At 45.2% G+C, this 22,475-nt stretch overlaps 1 protein-coding gene across 3 annotated transcripts in view; it reads left to right on the top strand.

The window, feature by feature from the left end:
* The first annotated feature begins 3,143 nt into the window (after positions 1-3,143).
* Positions 3,144-22,475, top strand: part of Ntm (neurotrimin) — a 974,869-nt gene continuing 955,537 nt past the window's right edge. For all 3 annotated transcript variants that reach the window (XM_021206042.2, XM_029543147.1, XM_021206044.1), the window contains exon 1: positions 3,144-3,750. In XM_021206042.2, coding sequence (XP_021061701.1) covers positions 3,669-3,750 — 82 coding nt within the window. In that variant the 5' untranslated portion in view covers positions 3,144-3,668. The remainder of the gene's footprint in view (positions 3,751-22,475) is intronic.

Genomic DNA, 22,475 nt, shown 5'->3' with positions numbered 1-22,475 from the left:
AACCACATCCGTCTCAATTTGGTTAAAATAGCAAAATAAATGAAAATGACTTGGTGGCTGTGATATGTGCTATGGCTGGCTGGAGAGGTAATTACTCTTGTTGTAGATGACAGATGTGGGGTGGGGATATCACCCAAGGAGTCCCATAGTCTATGCGGGGGAGGGGCAGAGTGGGGTTGTGGACCCTGAGTGACACAACCCTAGCCCTCTGCTCTGTCAATCACCACTTTCCTAAACTGGTGTAATTCCCAACTGTATTCAAAATATTTGTGCTGATACCCACAGATAAGAGTAACTCTTGCCCCTCATCAAAGAATCTTTTGGCAGCAGATGGAAGGCATCCCAGAAATCCACAACAGGTTAAAATGCAGAGAACAAAGGCTATGGAGTGTATATCTCCAACTGATACATCTACAACAGAACCCTTACGCCTACATCTTAGGGAACACCATAGAAAGGAGACAAAAGGTAAGAGCCAGAGGATGGGGTGTCTGCTCTGATACAGTGTTTTCTATATATGACATGGAGCTGCCCATATAAAATCGTAGCAACATGGCCATCTAAATGAGAACAGTGCAATAACAACACCCAGTTACATGCTGCCTCCAATTTCACAGGGCCCCTCCCTAGACGGACAACTACAGACAGTAAGTAGTTACTAGTAGAGGAAAAAGTTGATCTTCTCCAGGGATGAACTCACTACTACGTTATCCAATCTCAGTGGTCAGCAATAAACATATGCACAGGTGAGTGACACCAAATGGACCCAGCAGGTATATATACATATACATATATACATATATATATATATGCACACACACACATATATATATATTATAATTACATGTAATGTGTGTGTGTGTGTGTGTGTGTGTGTGTGTGTGTGTGTGTGTGTGTGTGTGTGTATTGCCTAGGACCAGGCACAGGCCTAGGTTTGATTTTATTTCAATTTTTAAAAGAAACTCATTGCTTTAGAGCAGAGTGTGAGGGAAGATCTCAGATATGTTCTTTGCACCACTAAAGCTAAGTTCTGATTTATGACATTGTCCACCTATAGGATTCTTCCCTGTGCTCTTGATCCACTCTTTCTATGTGCCCCTCAAGGCATAACATGACTCCCAAGTTCTCCCAAGAACTTGAGAAAGCGATCATAGAAAACCGGCACTCACTAGGTGCTGTCTGATAGGATCAATTATGGGCTCCAACCACAGGCAAGTGGAGTAAAACTTAAAGCAATATAGCATCTATCCTAATATGCCTGTTAGTTTGCATATATTATAATTTTACTGCCTTTAAAATAGGAAAAATGTTTAGATATAAGAAATCTCCATTATCCATTTGACTCCTTCAGAGAACTTAGTGTAGAATTTCAATTTTGTGGTTGATATAACATAAAAACGACTAAATTCAAACCCAGGCTCTATTTCTTAAGAGTTCTGTAGTTGTGGGAAAGTGTTTTCTGGGCCTCAGCATCCTCATCTATAAAATGGGCAGAGGAAATAATAATGAACCACTGCTTCATAGGCCACAAGGCTTTAATGAGAAAATGCAGGAATCGCTGAATGTTTTACCTGCCTCATAACGGAGGCTCAAGGGATGTTGACTGTGACGGTTACTTTCCTACTGTTGCTGCATGTGTGGGAACATAGTAACAATCACTTAAGTGTGTGGCTTTGTGCCATTCCACTGAGGAGAGCCACACATGTTGCTGTCCCTTCCTCTCCACTCTCGGTGACTCTGCTCTTTGTCATCATCCTGGAAAGAAGTGGGAGTAGGCGAAAGGAATCCTCTTTCTGACCGTTCTGCACTGCTGTCGCCTGCTGTCCCAGCTGCCCTGGAGCACTATAATTACACATGTCACCATGCAGAGCCTTGTACAAAAGAACCCAAGATAAGATGCTTGCCCTGGAAAGCTCATAACATCAAGGGCATTTGGATGGATATGTGAAGTAGAGACTGAATGGCAGAAAAAGAGAGAGGAAACACCTTTAAATGCAATTGCCAGAGGCACTGGATGGGATCTCCAGCTCTCTGATTCCACAGGCCAAAGGCCAAGGCTCAGAAAGCTAAAGGGACCTTCCTCTGGCCTGGATTTGTAGGAGCTTTGGGACCCAGTGTTCAGGCTCGTGAGCTGCCCACCTCCAGGGGAGGCTCACAATGAATCCCACTAAGCAAGAAGAATGAGCCTCTAGGATGGGCCCAAAGTGTCAGGACCATTTTGATTTCACCTTTGTGCCCATAAATATGAACAGGCAGTGAGTGCTCTAGTCTATTGGAGATCTAGAATATATGTTAACAGTTCTAATGGAATCACCAGAAAGTATAATTGGCAGTGGCAGTCTGGAGGAAATTCTAAAATATGTGCTGAAATGAATTGGTGAGCGTCGGCAAGGGGCTTGGGTTTTCTTTTATTCAGAATTTAGAACTTGTTTCTATATGGCGTAGGCAAAATTAAGCTTCCTAGTCCTTAGAATTAGGACTCTAAAAAAAGCTATCTATCTATCTATCTATCTATCTATCTATCTATCTATCTATCTATCTATCTATGTGTGTGATTTCCTTTCTTAAGCATCATCAAGGAGATAAATGTTCCCAACAGTCTGAGGATATTTAATAACAACACACAAAGCAGTAATCTGATGGTCCTTCAGTGCATCTAACTTAAATCTGTCTCACTGAAGGTCAATACACAGATACTGACAATATACTTTTGAGTGAAGGTTGGTTTGGGGCGATGTAGCAGGAGCCATGTTCCTTCTCAGACAGTTTTCTGTAATCAAACAGTGGGCTGTCCTTTCAAATTCTAGATACTTTATCACTTGGCGTAGGATTGTCTAACATGGGTGGCTTTAAAAAAAATAAAGTGAATGAAAAATGGGCGGGATCCAGGCTGTCTGAAGGAAGAGTGACAGGAGAGGAAAACAGAAAGTTATTTATTATTTTCAAAGTGACTACACAGAAAGGTTGAAGAGAAGGAGAGGAGAGATCTGTCACTGAAAGATACTTCCCTCACAGGGAAAATAAGAACCAACAAATAGAATTTGACTCATTCTTGCAAGTTTCACAGAGCATGAAAATGCCCCTTTAAAATTTCCTGCAAGCCATGTGGGCTATGGGATTTTTCCACTGCAAAGCGTGTCTAAGTTCAGGGGGCTGGGAAACACCAGAGGAAGGGGATTTTCGGAGGCTCGGGGCTCTGCTGACTGTCAGTTTAAAAAATGAAAGTAATATACAAGGGGCAAAGTGGCGTTTATCATTCCATCTCTCCAGGCTCCTGTCTCTTTAATCAGCTTGATTTGCCCAGCAAATGATTCCTGAGTGTGTGTGTGTGTGTGTGTGTGTGTGTGTGTGTGTGTGTGCCTGCGCGCGCGTGCTGTAGCTCTGTCAATCCTTGGATTAGAACCAATGATTGCAGCTTGTAGGAGGGCTGTCCAGGGCCAGATTGTACAATGTGCCTCAGTGCCAGAGTATGAGTGGAGATAATTACGGAGAAGTCAGACTCTCTCTCGCCCTCGGCTTCCTTGTCGTGTCCTTCAGCAAAACAGTGGATTTAAATCTCCTCGGACTAGCTTGAGAGCAACACAATCTATCAGGAAGGAAAAGGAAAGAGAGACAGAGGGAGGGAAAAAAACCGATCCTGACAAAAAAGAAGAAAAAGAAGAAAAAATATGAAAACCATCCAGGCAAAAATGCACAATTCTATCTCTTGGGCAATCTTCACGGGGCTGGCGGCTCTGTGCCTCTTCCAAGGTAAGGCTGGCTTTTCATTTGCCTACAGAAGCCTCGGGAATGGTAGCCAGTGCTGCAAGCATTTGCAGGCTCCCGGGGTCGCTCGGCTGCGCGGTTTGCAGGTGGAAGCGCGAACGTTTTAACCAGCATGGCTGGGACTTCATTCTCCCGACCAGGCTGTGAGAATATTGATTTGATTCTGGCTGCTACCGGAATGGGGGGACTGTATGTGCATAAGTAAAACGTGTCTCTGCTGCTCCCCGTGGGTCCGTGGCTGTGCAGTGGCTTCCTAGCTTCATGCACATCCTTCACACTTAACACAGCCCAGCACACATGTACGCAGGGGATCAGCGCAGATGGGGAGGGCAGCCGGGTTGCAAATGTGCTGCTTATGCGACTGGGGAGAAATTACAGGAGGAAACTTTAAATATTGGCCAGTGAACTTGCAAAGCTTCCGAAAGGAGCAACGCGGGTGGAAACGCAGGATGGAAATCATCGGGCACCTCCTGGAAGGTGCTGGCCAGAGGTCTGGCTTTGGAGAATAAATCCTTTCTCAGGAGCCTGAACAACTGTTAGTTTTGAATCTGTTTGGGGGTGTGTTTGTGGCGGGGCTGGGAAGGGGTGGGCGTTTCGAGCAGATAAAGGGCTGCGGCGGCGGCGGGCTGCGGTGGGCTCCGGAATTCAGGAAAGCCTTTTTAAGTTGAAAGGACAGAGGCACTAAGAGGCGAATGCTAATTTTCGGTCTACTTCTTGGCGGCGGCGGAGGCAAAGCCAGGCTGCAGTTGCTGAGGCTGGCTTGCTCTCTGACCAGGTCTCTACAGTGTTCGCTCTGCTCATTTCAGGTGCATTTGGGAATCTGCTTCCACCTTGAGTCCATTTACTGCACTATGTGGTCCCTGCCCCTGTGTCAGTCCTCCCATTGTGACTTCATCTTAGCCATGGAATTAGCAGCTAGCCAGCCTTCCTTCCCTCCATCGTTGGGAGATCTAGGTTACCCCTTCACTATTAAAGATGTTGGAACTCGGAGACTGAGACAAGCCGAGAAACTTTGACAGGCTTGGTCCTGCAAGGCTCTCCAAAGGGCTTGGAGCCTGAGGCAGGGAGGAGGGGAGGCAAGGCTCTCCATCCTATGCAGTTGCATCCCCAGAGGAAAGTTCTGTCTGGCAGAGTGATAAGGGATGAGAGTCCCAGGGTTGCCTCCTCTGCTCCCAGTACAGTACAGAGTTCTTATGATCTTGCCCAGACTCCTGAGCTCTAGTCCCTCTGACCCGTTCTGAGTGATGGACCCTGTCCTCTGCAGATCTATGAGGTGGTCAGAGGGACCAGACTGGAAAAGGAATCAGATGCAAACGGTGTGCATCTTGGTTGTGGCTTAGCAAGGAAGGGAAGAGAGAAGGGAAGAATTAGCCCATGACATGAAGGTCCAGGGTGGAGGATCATGCAGGAATACCCATGAGACTCCCTGTCATGCTGAACCTCAGGGGCTCAGCCTTTGAGCTTTCCATCCTGCGCCTTGGGCATTGGGATGTAGAGGTACAAGGAGTCTAGAGTCATCCTCTCTTGACTCCTCTTACGTAATATGGAGCAGGATCAGTGTCTGTGTGTGTGTGTGTGTGTGTGTGTGTGTGTGTGTGTGTGTGTGTGTGTACTCTGCTTATTCCAGGCACCTAGCATTTCACAAACTGAGTCTACAGCCCTAATACTGGCAGTAGGGAAATTGAGTTCAAGACCAGCTCCCCCCACCCACCCCCAGGGAAATATGTCCTTGCCTTCTGACAGCAGAAATGAAAACTAACTAGGCAATGCACTGGCTAAGGTGTCAGAGAATAGGGGAGGAAGACCCATGTCTTGGATAACTGTCACCTGTCTTGAGAGCCTCTGTCCTGCTTCTAACATCAACCTGGAGTCAACTGCCAAATCCCACCATCAGCAGCCCCATTGGCTAACCGCCAGGAGCCCCAGGGCCAAACAGAATTTACATATAAATTAGCATAACTTTTCATTAGAAATAAATGCAGAGAAGCATAATATTTTCTCCTACTTCAAATATCCCCAAATAGAGAAGTAGAAAGAAACCAATTTCCCCAGGTGAAGTATGATTTTTGTAGCCTTGCGCACATCCTGGGGGTGGAGGACGGATGGGGAGAGGCATATCTCAGATCTAGTCCCCTTCTACCAAATTCTGAATTTCCCAAGGAGAATGATAGCTTTATTTGTGCTGGCTGCAACCAGGGACTTCTAAATAGGCTTCCAAGGCTGCTCAATTTTAAGACAGTGTGACCCCTAGACACCCCATACCACATGCCAGTGGGACATGGCAAAGGTGATGTCTGTTTTACTTTCAGGGAAGGAAGCAGAGGCTGCCAGCTATCTCTTATCAAACTTACAGAATTACTGAGGCAGCCCAGGTCTTGCCTGCAATAATCCACCCCTATTGCATTGACCCAGCGGGACTAGTTAGAATGCAGTGCACATTCCAAGGCAATTTTTTCTCCTCCTCTGTTTTTGTTTTAAGCTGACTCTTCCCACGGCAGCTACTTCTGGGTTTCTTGCCTCTTGGAAAGGTGTATGGCTCTAGTGGCAGGTTAGGGACACCCTCCCTGATTCATTTCCTGCCCCCCCCCCAAACCCAGTAGCAACAGTGATCCAGTTTAGGGAGGTAGGGGGTTTTAGGGGATTCAAAATGATTCCTGTGACAGGTCTGGGAGGCAGGGGAGGCATTGATTAGCTCCCTGGGGTCTGCCCTGAGACCCAGGGTAGGTTAACTAGAGGAGGCTCTTTCTGGAGACCAGAGTGAGGGAATAGGGTTGGGCACTTTCCTTTCCAGCACACTGCCCACCTTCTGCCAGCAGAGGCTCTGAAAGCCAAAGGCTGGGTGCACTGCAGGTCTTCTCTTTCTAGCAACCAAGCATCTCTCTTTTGGGGGATCATGGCTCCATCCATTTGTGAGGTTATTTTCTCTCCCAACGTTCCCAATTCTCCTCCTCTCAGATCCATCTCAAGGCACCTCCTTGTTGGAAATTCAGAATTGATGGGGGAAGAGAGGCTCACTTCCCACTGTCCTTAGCTTGCAGCTGGAGTCATGGGTACCATGCTGTGGCGGTAGGCAGATCACCTAACTTCCTTGCATGCGCTCACAGTAAGCATGTGGCCTGCCTCAGCATCCAAGCTGGGTAGTTCTGAGATGGGAAGAAGGTGGATGAGACCAAATAGCCCTCATAGGCAAAATGTCATATATCAGTTTGAGGTGATGAGACCTAGGGCCTGCTGAGAAGATTGTGCATACTTGGAAACATGACCAGAAGTGTATGGACAAGAGGAGAGTCCCTCAAAAAGGATCATGGCTGCGGTGCTTGGAGCTGCCTACATGGGGTTCATCATGGTCTAAGGTGTAGAATGCTATCGAGACAGTTCCTGTCCACAGCTTACAGTTACAGAGTTAGCAGGTGCAACCTGGTTCTGCTACTGATTTTTTTTCCCCTTAAAGTAAACTAGAAATATCAGAATCCCTTTTGTTAGCCATGATGCTCATGGCTAGTGCCCTGGCTTCTCTTCTTTTGGAGAAAGTTTCCCCTTCAACACAGGTTCCGGTGAAGTGGTCCAAGAAAGTGACTTTAAAGTACCTGTCTGAGCTGAGCATAGTCATCCAAGTCTTTAACCTTAGCACTAGGGAGGCAGAGTCAGGTGGCTCTCTGTGAGTCCGAGGCCTGCCCGGTCTATAACTGAGAGAGTTTCAGGACATCCAGGGCTGTTACACAGAGAAACCCTGTCTTAGGAAAAAAACAAAAACAGCAATAACAGCAGCAGCAAGCAAAAGTTTCTAGGCTCCTGGACGAGGAGGGAAATGCCAATTCAGATTTCTTTCTAGCAATTCTCTGGGCTCTCTTTGCCCATACATACATATCTGCAGAATTGGGGGACAATGACTAATATTGTCTCTGGCCAAGTGTCATAGATGGGCCAGACAAACTAGGTTATCCCATGGACTGAAATGAGTGTACCACATCCCAAGAAGCTACAGAACGTGTGTGTCTGTACTGCCTGTATGATTCTGTCACATCCAGGAAGCATGCGCTAGAAAGATCTGTAATATTCTTGATGACCCCTCATGGTAAAAAACACCCTCTGGACAAGCCTGGCAAGTCTGGGATTTGACTCTCTGCCAAGCATTTTGTTGTTGTTGAGCGTCCTTGGCCTCCTGCTCACAAACCAGTGACATCAGAGGCCTTACATACTTCAAAAATCTCAACTCCAGGTGTCAAGCCATCTCTAGGAACCTGAGTCCAGCTCAGTTGGGAACCTGAGCATCTCTGGGCTCGATTCTTTTCTGTGTTCTCCAGAGGGAAAATAAATATTTCCCTCCAAGAGCCTGTCTCCCCACCTGCCTGACAGGCCGGGGAGCGACTCCCCTGGGTGTTGTAAGGACTCATTAATGCTTGTAACACTCCAAACATGTGGTGCTAAGTGGAACTCCATGCTGAGACCGGTTGTATTTATGCAGTTTCCTTCCTTTCTGCTCTATTGGCTTGTTACATGTTTACTTTATGTCTATAGTCATTTGAAATTCAATAAAAACAAATTAAACATAAAAATTGAAACATGCGAACATAAGGTAGCTGGTGGCTGCAGGTTGGGTAGACACTGTCTTATGAGTCTCCCCAGACTGTCTTCTCTTCTGTGGGGTTCTTCCACTGGAGTGGAGGATGTTCTGGGGAGGAGGCGTGGTCTCTAGAAGAAACACACAGGGATCCTGTCTCCATTCATTTGTGAAAAGGGGTTTGACCTGGGGCTGTGATCTAGCAGTATGAGGAGCAGAGGGGAGGAATCACAGAGGAGAGCTGGAGCTAGAGCTCAGAGCTTTGGGTAGCCAGGAGGGACTATTCTCTGAGTCAGAGCCCCTGCATTGACTGGGTTTGGTCAGTTGTCTATGGAAACTGCATTTCCTCTCCTTGCGTTTTCTTCACTTATGCTGTCTTCGGGATTAAGTCTGCTCTTACTCTCCTGCCATATGTGAGTTCAACCACGCTCCTCCCATCCTCTCCGGCTTCTCTCTCTCTCTCTCTCTCTCTCTCTCTCTCTCTCTCTCTCTCTCTCTCCCTCTCCTCTCCTCTCTCTCTTCTACATGATTTCCATTTTCCTTCCTCCTTTCGTGCCCCTTCCCTTCTTTGGGAGTGGTAATTGATCAGTTGACAGATCTAGGTCAAGCTGGCCAGGGTTGCTCTGCTTCCTGCAGGCTTGCCTAGAAGGAGGGAGGGGGAGGCTATCTTCCCAGCACACTAGAGCCCAGACCATGGGGCAGGGCCGTGGAGCAGGAGGGGAGTAAATGGTGGTAAGTTCACCCATCCCCAGGTGAAGTGTCTGGGATGCTGTTGACTCCCTGCCCTGAGCTGTTCAGTTCCTCTGACGTTCTGGTTTTCATACCCAGCCTCTCTTGCCTGCTTCCCATTTTGATCCTCCTCATCTGCATTTACACTTGCCTTGTTCCTGATTTTCCCAGCCTTTTCCCTGACTAGACTCTCCTTCTCTCCTTCTGAAATCACAGCAGGTGATCACAGAATATCCCTTATGTAAGTCATATTAAAGGTATGGCCTTTTGTTTATTTGCAAGAGGGAAAACAGAAGCCCTGCCAGAAGAGCTCTGTAAGACATTTGCAAACTGCAAAACAAACCAACAAAGACTCGAATTTTCATCCCTGAGAAGAGAGGATTTCAAGGGAGACTGTCAAGCTAAGAATCAAATACTGGAAAACATATTCTTCACTCCTGCTACTGAGAACATCTTAGGTTACTAAGCTTGATTTTTTTTCCTGTCTCCTTTTATTTTTAGCTTCTGTGAGAACATTAGCCTTTGCAATAAAGAAGACTGATCAAAAGAGCAGCCTGTTTTGGCTTTACTTATTTATTCTGAGAAGTGGAACCACACTCTCAGCCCATCGATTCACTCATTGGTTCAATCAGCAGGAAGTGTTTGTTGAGCACCTACTATGCTTCATGATGAACCGAAGGAGCTAGGAAACTACCAGTGAACAAACCAAGTGAGAGTGAGACCAGAGACCTATCATAATCTTGTCTTTTCTTGAAGCAGCACCCTTGAGGGAAGGGACCCTGTGCAGTGTCAGGCCTCCTGTGCAAATGATGGCAGCATGGCATGAAAGTACCTATCCCTTAGTCCTTATCTGAAGAAGCCCCGTGAGGGGCTCTGCACACCGTGGCTCCATATTCTTGTAGATCAGAGATAAATGCTACCTTCGTTGGTGATGCTCTTGCCAAGAAGGTGTTCCGGGAAATCTTGTATGTCTTCCATTATGTGCAGCATGACGGAGCTGGAAGCAGATGAGAATCAACTAGTCATGTGACTACTGGTTTTCTTCATTGAGTAACTGATGATTCCCAATACCTCCTTTATGCCCTGGTGTCTGCACAGAACAAGAGGGTCCAAGACAGTAAAGAGAGAATACTCGTGATAAGGCCAGGGGTTACTTGCGTCAGACAGTTAGACTGTTCCTTTGGCTTCTTTACGGGATGCACATTTGTTTCCCTTTAAGAACTTACTTGTTACGTTGTCAACCTCCCCTATTTTCCAAAATAATCCAAATGCTTCACTTGCTGAAGACATTTATTTGTTTTCTCTTCTGCTACTCTCTACTATTGGGAAGTTGCCTTGCATGGTTGTTCTGTATACCCATGATCTCTTAATCCGTCTGCTTGGGTTTCCAGCTCTGTATGTCCAGAGGAAGGGTGAGCTTCTCCTGTGCTCAGTCCTGGCCCCACTCTGCTGCCCGTGTAGAGTAGGAATGAGGACTGCTCCCGCCTGTGCTCCCACCTTCCATTGCACGGGTGATTATTGGAGTGGGACAAGAGTTCTTCCTGACCCAGATTTCTTTTAAGTCCAGTATCCTAGAGCAACACTCTTCTCCTGTCTCAGAAGCCTCAAAGGCCTTCAGCAGATAGGAGCTAAGACAAGCCCTCAGTCCATGTCTGCTTTCAATATCTGCCAACTTTAGGCTAGTCATTCCATACCATGAACTACCCAGAAAACCAATCATTCCATACCATGAACTACCCAGAAAGCCAATCAATGCCAACATCCAGACCCTGTCCCAACCCAGGTGGCTCAGAATCTCCCTGTGATCTCACCCAACACTGACATTTTAATGCCCCCCCCCCAGGAAGTTTTAATTCAGAGCATGGCTAAAAACCACACCTAAAAAGCCATCTCAAAATAGCCGTCAAAGCAGCTCTGCACCCCCGGGTTAGACACATCCGGAGATGGACTCTGTTCTTTGCAATTTAAAATAAAGAAGCTGGACCAAAGTATTTTCAAGTTTCATTCCAAACTCTGCATCTCGGAATCCCGTAAATCGTCTTTTTGGGTGTAGTTATTGATAGGTAGTGGTGCTAGAAGAAAATGCCCACAACTAGTTTCTGCCTGGGAATATAAACCTTCACACATGGGTGAACACAGCCCTGGCTTGCAGGTGATGTGCACGCGCATGCTAACTCTACATACTGTGTCAGGTGTCAGATAGTATCTGTCAATACAAGCATGTATTTATGTACCTGTGAAGCATCCTCGGTGTGCAGTGAAAAAATTAACCAGTTAAAGCATTGCAGGCAGAAGGAATAAAGAGTTATAATACCTCCTAATTGACCCATCTCTAAGATTTCTTGCAAGAAAACGTCAGGAAGCCTTTGAGTGAAGGTCAAGAAGGAATGAGTTTAAGATGGACCTGGAAGGTGTTAAGCACCAGTTAGTCACAGATGAAACTCCTTCAAAGGCAAGGATGGAGCTGAACTCTTCTTTCCTTCCCAGGAAATCAGTCAGCGATCCCGTGGTGCTGTCTCCTTCCTGGGGTCAAGGTAGACTCATCCCCAGCAAATAAACAGCAGTCATGGGGCTTCGTTTGTTAGAATGCTGCGATGTTGGCGCTGCTTTCTATGCCAGGTCAGTTTCTGCTGGCCTGGCGCAGGAGCGAGAGCTTGTTTGTTTTCTGATGGAGTCAGCAGATCTGCGAGGTGCATGGGTTACAGAAAGACTGTGCAGATTGGAGCCAAGCTTAGTCACTGGGTAACCCACACAACCATCTGGTGCCCCAAAGAATTCACCCTGCTGTGTCAGACAACCCTAGAATCACAACTAGCTCAAGCCTAGGGGGACTTCCAATATGATTTATTCAACCCTTCCCTTTGAGCTCTGACACCTTCTCAACGCAGCTGCTGGGGGTTCCCGGCGTCTGTTACCAATAATGCAAAGTGAGAAAATTCCTTCTGATCATCTACGGGTTTAAAGGTTGGATTTCAGGGAAGATGGGAAGAAAAGTATGCAGTAGAGGGAAGCTCGACCTTCTGGAAGCTCCAGACATTTTCTCTACTCTAGAACATCATTATAATTCACTTGTCCTTGGCCTGGGTTGGGGCCAACCTTAGCTTGGCCACATCTTTACCTTAAGAGCTACAGCAGTTGAATCAACCTCTGGTTTTTTGTGGGTTTTTTTGTTGTTGTTGTTTGTTTGGTGTGTGTGTGTGTGTGTGTGTGTGTGTCCTTGTGGCCCTGGGGAAGGAACCAAGACCAATGCACACCAGGAAAGGCCACTACCCCTGAGCTCCATTCCCAGCTTCTGAATCATCCTCCTCCATATGACTCAATTGCTTATTCAATAGAAGGAAATAATTACCGGATTTCCTTTGTAAGGTTGTTAAATGGATTAAATAAATATGTTAATACTGAAAAGATGCCTACTATTATGGTCATCTTAATCCACCACCCACAGAACTCATCTGATTTGTTTCTATTGTAGGAATGTTTCTTAGATATTTGAAAGCCTGATTCTCTCTCCATTGTCTTTCCATGAGGTTCCATATGTCACGATTTCTATGTCACATAACCTTCCATGGAAGAGACCATGACTGCTCCTCTGTGATTCTTCTCTACACTTTCATCTTTTCCTCCGTGGTGCCGATGGTTCACCCCAGGTCTTACACTTGTCGGGCAGCATGCTTGCACCAGACCACATCGCCAGTGTGGTTACCCCATGAGCTTCTTAGATATTCTTCTCCCACTGTGTCTGAGGCTGTGATGACATCTCACTCCAATCCAAGCAGGATGGAACCTCTGTACCTTCAGAAGGAATAGAAGACCTAAGGGTGTGGCTTCAGTTTCTCTCTCTTATCCCTAATATTTCACAGCTCACATTTACAGGCTCTGAGTTCCCTGTGGTCCTCTTAGGCTCACGTGGATACTGCCCTCTGCTTGTGCCCAGGCCCTACCTGCCTTTGACTACTTCAAAATACGTTCTGTAATTCAAGATGAACTTGCCACCAAGGTATATCTTTAAACAGCAGCTCTATTATACTTGTGTTCAATCTTATTTTTAACATCCATGGTATGTTAGCATAGGTATCCAATTGCATGTGCCTTTCCTTCAGGCTGTGAGCGGCAGGAGGGCATGGGGTGCTTTATTTTCCTAGCACCCTTAGCACAGAGGCTGGGGCGAGTGACATTTTATGATATGGACAGAAAAAAGAGAAAATGAGAAAAGGGAAAGGAAGAGAAGAGGCCATGACATCCTCTGGTATTCTAACTGCCATATAATATTCTTAATTTAGCCTACAGTGAGGTGTTAGTTCTATCTTCCTGATGCTATGGCTGTGTTTGTGTTTTCACTGTGTGTGCAAATTCCTGACTCCAAACCGTACCCTTCGTGAGGTCCTCTTGCTAGCTTTGTCTGTTGCTTTTCATGACAATACTTTCTGGACACAATGTGTCATCCCATATAGCTTCTCCCAGTGGCTGTCACACTGTGTTGTGTCCACACTTCTCTCTAATCAGTCCGATCATTTCTTTTATAGATTCTGTCTCTTATCAATAATAAGTCATGAGTTATGAGTAGCTACGTAACTATCTTTACAGAACTCATTGTTTCAGGTTAGAATCACTGAAGAAGAGAAACGAGTTCTTCTAGTGGCAAATAGGTCAGTGAGGGTGTTGTGGTACAGAATCAATGCTCTCCACCTGAATAAGTGCCACAGCAGAAGGGGCAGCAGGGACTAGAAGAGGTAGAAAAAAAAAAAGGAAAAAAGGGGTATACAGACATATTCAGATGGAGAAGAGGAAATGGGGGGATTCCTTTCTGCCTCCTTAAACCTTGCCTCTCTCCTCCTTTCCCCAAAGCATTCAACGAGGATATCAGATTCACTTCCTGTAAAGCCAAGGTGCAACTTGGTCCAGACATAGACAAGGGCTGATGACTGCCTTAGTTTGGTTTCTATAGATATTATAAAACATCATCACCAAAAGAAATCTCAGAAGCAACATGTTTGGTTGGCTTAGACCAGCATTAGTGGAAGCCAAGGCAGAGATTTAAGGACAATAACCTAGAGACAGTGACTGAAGAAGAGGGGAAATGCTGCTACAGGCTCACCCCTCATGGCTTGCCCCACCTGACTTCTGACCACAATGGACAGAAATGTGCACCAGGACAATCACCTGTCCAGTGCTAGCTGGTTCCTCATCAGTCATCAATCAAGAGAATGTGCCATAGACTTGCTTGCAGGCCCATGTGATGGAGGCAAGTCATCAATTGAGATTTCCAGATGTGTCTGAGCTTGGGGCAAGTTGACAAATTGGCTCTTTCCTTCATGCATGAGCACCCATAGATGGGTAAACCATGTTGCCAGTACTGGAAAGAAGTAAGAATTCACTGTTTATTGTTGTTTTCCCTGAAGACATTTTGACCAAAGGATTTAAATGGCTTGCCATCATTGTTCATTGGTTTTGTGCTCTTGAAACCTTGTCCAGAACCAAAAACTTTAGTCATCAAACCCTAAACTTTTTCTTCTCAGATTCTTACTGTTCTAGGACATCTTGGTATTTCACTTTCCTGTCTGCTTACCAAGGCAATGAGCTCATTTGAATAATGTTCCCCAATTCCTACCCAGCAGTCCTAGCGCTCTCCAGTGACCAGTCCCTCCCTTCCTGAATTTCAGACCCCATTCTAGCTTCTTATCCCAAATCACTTTTGAAGACTGTTACAAGCAGATGTTCAGGTCTGACTTCTGCTCTCCATGCACTGGTCAGTGAAGGCATGGCCAGCCATCTCTGTGTAGAAGGAATAACAAATGCCTTATTATAGATGTTCAGTGAAAATAACTGATGTTAACCTTCTTTCACAGCTGATAAACTCTGTGAGGAGCTACTTCATTATTCTAGCAGGCACTTTGATACATGCTCAGTATCTATTCCATTCTTTCTCCACAAATGATGCTCTTAAATTTTTACAGGGCAGCAGTGTGCCTATTTAAAATACCTCCCCTCCCTGATTCCCTCGTAGCTGACTTTGAGGACAGATAGCTGTTCCTTTACCTAGCACTATGTTCTAAGGGCTTGCAATGCAGTCAGACCGATAGAATGCAAGCACAAATGACTAGAGGAGGCATCAGGGGTTGTCTCCAGGTGACCCAAGCTTTCTGATGCTCGTTATGTCCTTTTTCAGCACTGCTTAGAGGCCCAGCAAACAGACTGCCAATAGGAGGAATGGCCACACTCATCAAGGATAGAAGGAAAGAATCTCTAGGCCTAACCATATGGCTTGTTGCCTTATTAAATAAAATCCACATGTATTGGAGGTTGATTTTTAAGGCAGTAAATAAGGAATCTTTCACTTGCAGCTGAATACATCCCTGATGAAAGCTACTACCTCTGCCTATTAGATCTTCCAGACCACTAGTGGGACACTGATGCACTTTCTGAAAGATGGCATCCCCTCCCCCCATGGCCTCTGCTCTTCCCTATGACTGCCACACTGCATAGCATGTACTTTCTTTAATCACCCCGATCCATATCTTCCGAACAAGTCCCAACTGATAACGATCAGCTTCGAAGAGGCCATCACCACAGAAGATGTTTCCTGGTGTGATCCGATCTGTAGGGCACTAATTAATATCCAGGCTCACTTGACCTTCCTGAAACTTCCCTTTTTTTTTTAATTCTTTTTTTTTTTTTCTTTATTTCACTTCCTTTTGGAGACACATTAACACCATTGTCTCACACAGAGGCTGTCCCTAATCCTCTCCTAGTAAGCACTGTCCCAACAAGCAAGAGTCTCAACTATCTATGCAAGACCTACTCTGTGCTTCCTGACACCTAACGTCTCTGTTAAGTGAAGTTCTGTTGTAGTTTGGGTCTCGCATTTAACTCTGTTGAGATGGTTTTCAATCCTGATGAATTTTGTATCATCCAGAAACGACACAAACATGCTGGCTCCACATCTTCTAGATTTATGATGTCAATAGTCACACAGTACAGCTGATGGTATGGCTACATTCTTCCTTAGACTTATCCTACATCCATTATAGGAATGTTTATTTAGAGCCTACTGTGTGTTAGGCAAACAGCAGGCAGGCATATACTTCTTATACTCAATGAACAGATAATGAGCTGTAATGTGGTTGGATCTGGGACAAAGGCCAGCAAGGTTTACTATGGTACCACTCAGGAGATTTGGGAGGAAGCAATGTAGACGCTGAGAGAGAAAAAAAAAATGAGTAAATTCAGCTGAGTGAGAAGACAGGAATTTACAAGTGTAGGAAGCTGCAACTTTCAGTCTAGAGGCAAGTCAGCATGATAGGGCTGCATGATCTGACATCATCTCTGCAAGGTGTGGGTTGCAGGATGAGGTGAAGGGACAGGTAGGGAGATGAAGTGAAGGATGAGGTGGTGAAAAGATGACCACTGATAGAGAAGTAGGCAGGGGTTAGAATATAAATGGTTCTCTCTTGATGTTTTTGTGTGTGCGTGTATGCGTGTGTGCATGAGAGAGAGAGAGAGAAAGAGAGAGAGAGAGAGAGAGAGAGAGAGAGAGAGAGAGAGAGAGAGAGAGCTCTCATATAGCCCAGGCTAACCTCTAAGCCATAATCCTGCCCCCACCTTGAATGACTCTCACAAAAGACTTGTTGCTAGGGAAAAAGTTCATCCTGAAGATTGTAAACTAGCCAGTAACACAACTGGATTTTTAAAAGCAGTACTTGGAGTTATTGAGAACATTACAATGACACCCTAATTACTGTGTGATTAGCAGACTGGAAGGGAACAAGCTTAGAGAGAAGGCCACTTCCTAAGGGATGTCGCCAATTAGGCAGGAGGCCATGGGTATAAGAAGTACAGGGATGGAGAGGCCCAGAAAGAGACACGGTGAGACCTGGCAAGCTGGCAGTGCAGCCAAGGGTCCCGGGTGACTCAGCCAGAGAGAGAGCAGCTGGTTCCTGGCTGAATGGTTCAGACGTGGGCTTGGGAAGGTGACTCTGGTATCATAGTGTGCTTCCAAGGAGCTTGGCTGATGTTCACAGACTTTGGAAATGTACTCAGGCTTGAACAAAGACCATCTTCAACCTGAGTACAATGAGCTACCTGGGAAAGAGTTGAGAATGGACAGAAATGAGGGCATCATAGACCTACAGAGTGTAGAAGAGCTCTGATAATGATGATTGGCAAGGGAAAGAGTAAACACACATGCAGATGGAAAATCAGAAAAGTGACATATCATGTCATAGTACAAAGTATGTAAGCTATATAGGACTATTGGCTATGCCAGCTGATCTTAAATGATCAAGAATCATCTCATGTAGTCCTAAGGCTGTCCTCTATTGTGAACTAGAGGGATGGTTCCGTAGTGATGAACACATACTGCTCTCTCAGAGCACCTAAGTTCAGTTCTAAGAACCCCTATGTGGTGGCCCATAGACTCCTGTAACTCCAGTGCCAGGGATCTGATGCCTTCCTCATGCCTTCATGGGCACCTGCATATACTCCCATGGAGATATACTCAAATATTTCCTATCCCCCTTAGGGAGAACAGTTCTTTGGGAGGAGCCATAGAATGTATGTGAGTTAGAAATAAAGTTGAAACATGTGATAATGATTTTTAAGTGGATGAAAGAGGGACGTTGAAGATGAGGAGGAGGAGGAAGAAGAGGAAATGGAAAGAAGGATCAGAAGAGAGGCAACAGGTTGATGGCGAGAAAGATTTGCCTCAACGCAGGGGGGAAAGGCCTGTAAAGGGGGACACAAAGAGTCAAGAGATGCATGGCCAAATAAGTCCCTTGGGAATATAGGTATGTAGGAAAGGGGCAGGTCCTGAGCACAAGCAAAGAATGAGTCTCGAAAGACCAATTCTACTCCTATTTAAACTAAAGAAGGAGAACCGTATTTGAAAATATCCATTATGATTGGATTCAGCTCTTGTTCAATAAAAGCAGCTTAAATAAGATATAAGGTTATCCTTCTGACTATAAAAATATTCTGCCTGTCTATTTCAAAGCTGCCGTGATATTCCCGAACATCAGGGCTGCAGGCCTTTCTGTCACTTGGATCTTTTGTGTGTGAATTTGACTCCTGGGCGGAAAAAAAAAAAAAATGGCAGCATGCATGAAGCAGGCATTGGAGTGAAGAACAATATACAGAAAAGGAGGCAGAAGGCATGGCTTCCTGTTCCCCAGAAACCCTCTCACAACACTCCTCCCACAACATAGATACCCTCCCCCCCAACACACACATACCTACCTTGGTCCAGAATGTAGCCCCATTGTATTCTCTAGATATAAAGGGGTACAGGAAACACATTGTTCTCTTAGGATCACCACCCACGCAGACATATTAAATCAAGACCAGCACGGAAGAAAGCGATGCTAATAACCGGCCCCTTCTTGTGCTGAATGAAGGTCCGCGCTCTCATTAATGAAGATGGAAATGGCTCTTAGACATCTGAGGTGCACATAGGCTCAAAGCACTGCTGCCTTCATGGTGGTATGTGCATCCATCATTGCTAAGGACACACATGAAAATCACCAAGTGGTACTGCTTTTTCACTCTTCAGGATATCTGCTATCAAAAATAAGTAAATGAATGAGTCTAAAGAATAGCTAGGAGTGGCCTAGTGTCCCTTTATACACACTGGGTCACAGAAAAGCCAATTGCTGGCAAAGACATGGGGAAGGACACAGCAGATGGACAGGATGCCATCTACCTGCTCCTGGGAATGAAAAAACAATAGTGTCATTGTGGAAACTGCATGGCCGTCCCTCAAAGGGTTAAGCCTAGAATTTCTTTTATGATCCATCAATCCCACCCTTGGATACATGCCCAAAAGAACAGAAAACAGAGACTCAACCTGTTTGTCCCCATTAGTAAAATAGAAATGTCTGGAACAGCTGAAAGATGGAAACAACCCAAATGTCCATCAGCAGTTGAGCAGATGACCTAACTTACCGACACAGTGTGGAGTGTTCCTTGGCCTTTGAGAAGACATTCTAACACATGCGGCAACATAGATGTATTTTCTATTCAATGAGGAATCCTACATGCAGAAGGAACCTTCTGGGAGAAGCTACCTACATGAATTAATTATCTAGAATAAGGAAATCCATGGGAATTATGAGGAACCGAGGGAAGACGAGGGGTAGGAAGTTTCTGTTGGGCACACGATGCTCTTTGTGATGTTGGAAAGTTCTGAAAGTAATAAGTATGTAAGATTGGAAAGTGAAGACGTTGAGTTAAACCCTGAAGAGCTGTGAAATGGTAAATGATGGAATATATCTTTTCCTGCCATGACGAGACCTGGGAAGAAAATGAGATAGCCAACCAGCTGAACCCAGTGTGGATACAGGTGAGCTTTCAACTGTTGTTGGAGTGAACCACCACTTAGTGGGTAGTGGGTCTTATTTCTTCTGAACACAATACATAGTAAACAGTGTGTTTGTTATGTTTATACACAAGCTCACATGTATGCCTCGATATGTACTGACAGGTCACTAAGTAAGACAAAAAGGTCTGGTTCATGTGACAGGGAGCTGACAAGTGAACCTGAAAGACCTCATGAACTGTCAATCACCCTCGATCATGCCATTCTTTTTGGAATTTTAAACTCTAATATGATCTACGACGCCACCTTCATCTCCACCTCCTTTTCTAATTCTGGTCCTGTCACTTAGGACCATCACCTAACATGTGCCTACTCTTTCCTTTCATTAAGTCTCTCATGAATTGCAAAATTCTTTTCCTTTACAGTTCAGGTAGCACACCTATGTAAGATACATTTAATGATTTAGGAGGCAAAGGAATGCTTCTCCTCCTTCTGTCACTAATTCTTACTTTAGGAATGAGATGGTTTCCTCCAGACCTTTATTTTCCTCATCTGTCAAATGGGGTTGTTTACAGTTTCCTTGGACTATAGTTTCACTTGATCTAAATAACATTTATGAAAACTTTCATACCTTTTGGTACATGCTGGAAAATGCAAGGCACAAAGGGAGGTTTAGTAGGATAGGCACTGGTGAGTCCTCAGCCTCTAAAGTTGTCCGTGGCTCCCTCCTCTTGAGGACAAAGGGTCTTCCCCTAAGTTTCCCAGCTTCTGTCTCCTGCTCTCTCCAGGGTTCATGTCTTCCCTAGTTCTTCAGCTCTCTGGGCTGTGAACTGATGCAGCCCCAGCTCAGGGACTCAGTACATTGCTGTTTCCGGTGAGGAATGTTCCACCTGGAGGACTGGCAGTGAAGGGTTTTTAAAAGCAGGAAAATAATTAAATGATAGAAAGGACCTAAAAAGATGGCTCAGAAGTTAAGAATGCTTGCTTTCATTCCAGCACCTACATTGGGTGGTTTACAACCTCTTTTAACTCCAGGAGCGCTGATCCCCTTTTCTAGCATCTGTGGGTACCTGCAAACATGTGCACATACCCATACAGAGACTCAGCAAGTGTATGCATACATGAAAAACCACATTTTTAAATGGATGAGGAGAACAAAAATGTCCCTAAACAACTGTAGCATCCCCTCCACACATGGGGTCTTCACGGGGATCCTGGTTTCTCACCGGCTTTAAGAGGGGTCAGTGATGATGCCATCTGAATGCAGACCCTTGAGCCTTGTTTCCGAGGCAGAAAGCATAGACCAAGCCCTTAGAGTCTGTGTTGTGGAGGAAGCCCTGCAGGTGACTCTCACTAGAACGTTGAGAACTGTTGACTAACAAGAACTGTGAAATTCAGCTGCAGGAAGGACTTGCTCACTGGTCAGGGTGTTGAGAGTTAAGAGCATCCTTGCTTCTGCACATTGTGGCCATAGCAAAATAGCTGAGGCTAGTTATTTAATAAACGAAGACAAAACAATAAAAATTAACAAACAAAAGCTGCTTATTTATCTCATATCCTGGAGGATGAAAGTATGGATTGGGTAGCCCTGTTGATTCAGTTTCTGGCCGGTGGATTCAGGCTGGACAAGCCTGTAAGAGGCTTGAAGAGGAACCAAGCTTCCTGCATGTGACCCTTCAGGCAACACACACCAAACAGTTTATAAACCAGAGCAGGAGGGAGTTCAGTTTCCTTCAAAGATGTCTACCATTGGAAAAAGTCATTAAATGTTGGAACAAAGGAAGCCACTAGCATTGCTAGATTTAACAAATACAAACCCAGGGAACTGATCAATTTCAATTCCAGAGAAGAATTATACCAGCTGGGCAGCGCTTACACATGCACGCCTTTAGTCCCAGCACTTGAGAAGCAGAGGCAGGCAGATCTCTGAGTTTGAAGCTAGCTTGGTCTATCTAATGAGTTTTAGGATAGCCAGGGCTACACAGAGAAACCCTGTCTCAAAAAATTATGAAAAGTATTTAAGTTTTTAAATTTGAAATTAGACATCCTGGATTTTTTTTTTTTTAGAGGAGGCTTATTTTTGATGTATAAACAGTATCCCTTTTGAAATCTAACAGTAGAAATGAGTTTTAGCAATTAATGTATTCATGTTAAATGAGGATCTGTAAGACTTGGAAGAAAAGGGAGGTTATGTGCTGTAATTTCCTACTCATTGTGTTATTTGTAATATCTATATTTGGAAAGGCAGAGAGCAAGAGCCAGAGAGAGGACTACACTATTAACCAGAAAGGTTTTTTTTCCTCCCCTTTCCTCAGTTCGAATGACAGAAGAACTAATACGACCTTAGACTGATGCCAGGACTCCTCAACAGAAGGATGAAGCACCCTTCCTGGGTGATGGAGCTCACTTCCTGGACCTGGCACCTGGGCAGGTTTCACATGGCCCACAATGTACTTAGCCATGGTGACGGGCTTGTAGGGGATGTTTCTGTAGCTAACAGCTGCATCCCGGCAGGAGAATGTGAATGATAAGGTTTTTTAAAGGAATTAGCTGAAGCTGAGAGTACTGGCCCAGCTTCAGGGAAGTAAGTGGAGAATGTGAGTCAGGAGAAGCTTCTGGCTTTGAGTTGCCAGTGGTGTCAGGTCTCCTGCGAGCCTCCGTACTTCTCATTGTCCTTGCCAGACTTCCAGCCATGACATGCTCTCCTGCCCAGGCTTCGAGTCCCAGGGATAACATGTAAAATTATTCCCTTTCTTCCCCACTTCCTGATCCGCTTGTGCGTATGTAAATGACTGGAAAAGCAGTTTGGGGCTTATTTCTGAAGCTTAAGAGCTTCGTGAGAAGCCTATTATTGAAAAATCAGAAACTGAAAAGCAACTTCTTAGACAATGAATTAGCAGCTCAGTGGCGGTGTGTAATGCTGAGTGCGCTGTAACTGGCTGCATTACAAGTAGGATCTCCCCTGGGTTTCAGTAATCAAACACGTGGCAACAGGTTGTCTGTTTCAACAGAGAGTGAGTAATCAAAGGAGATTTGCAGTTAATCCAAATATAACAGAGAAGCATCCCAGGGAAGCCCCGGAAACGGGGAAGCCAGCAGGAGGGAGAGGGG

This window comes from Mus pahari, chromosome 10 (assembly GCF_900095145.1).
Source record: "Mus pahari chromosome 10, PAHARI_EIJ_v1.1, whole genome shotgun sequence".
Lineage (NCBI taxonomy): Eukaryota > Metazoa > Chordata > Mammalia > Rodentia > Muridae > Mus > Mus pahari.
The sequence above is the reverse complement of the archived record's forward strand: the minus strand, read 5'-3'. Positions and strand labels throughout refer to the sequence as shown.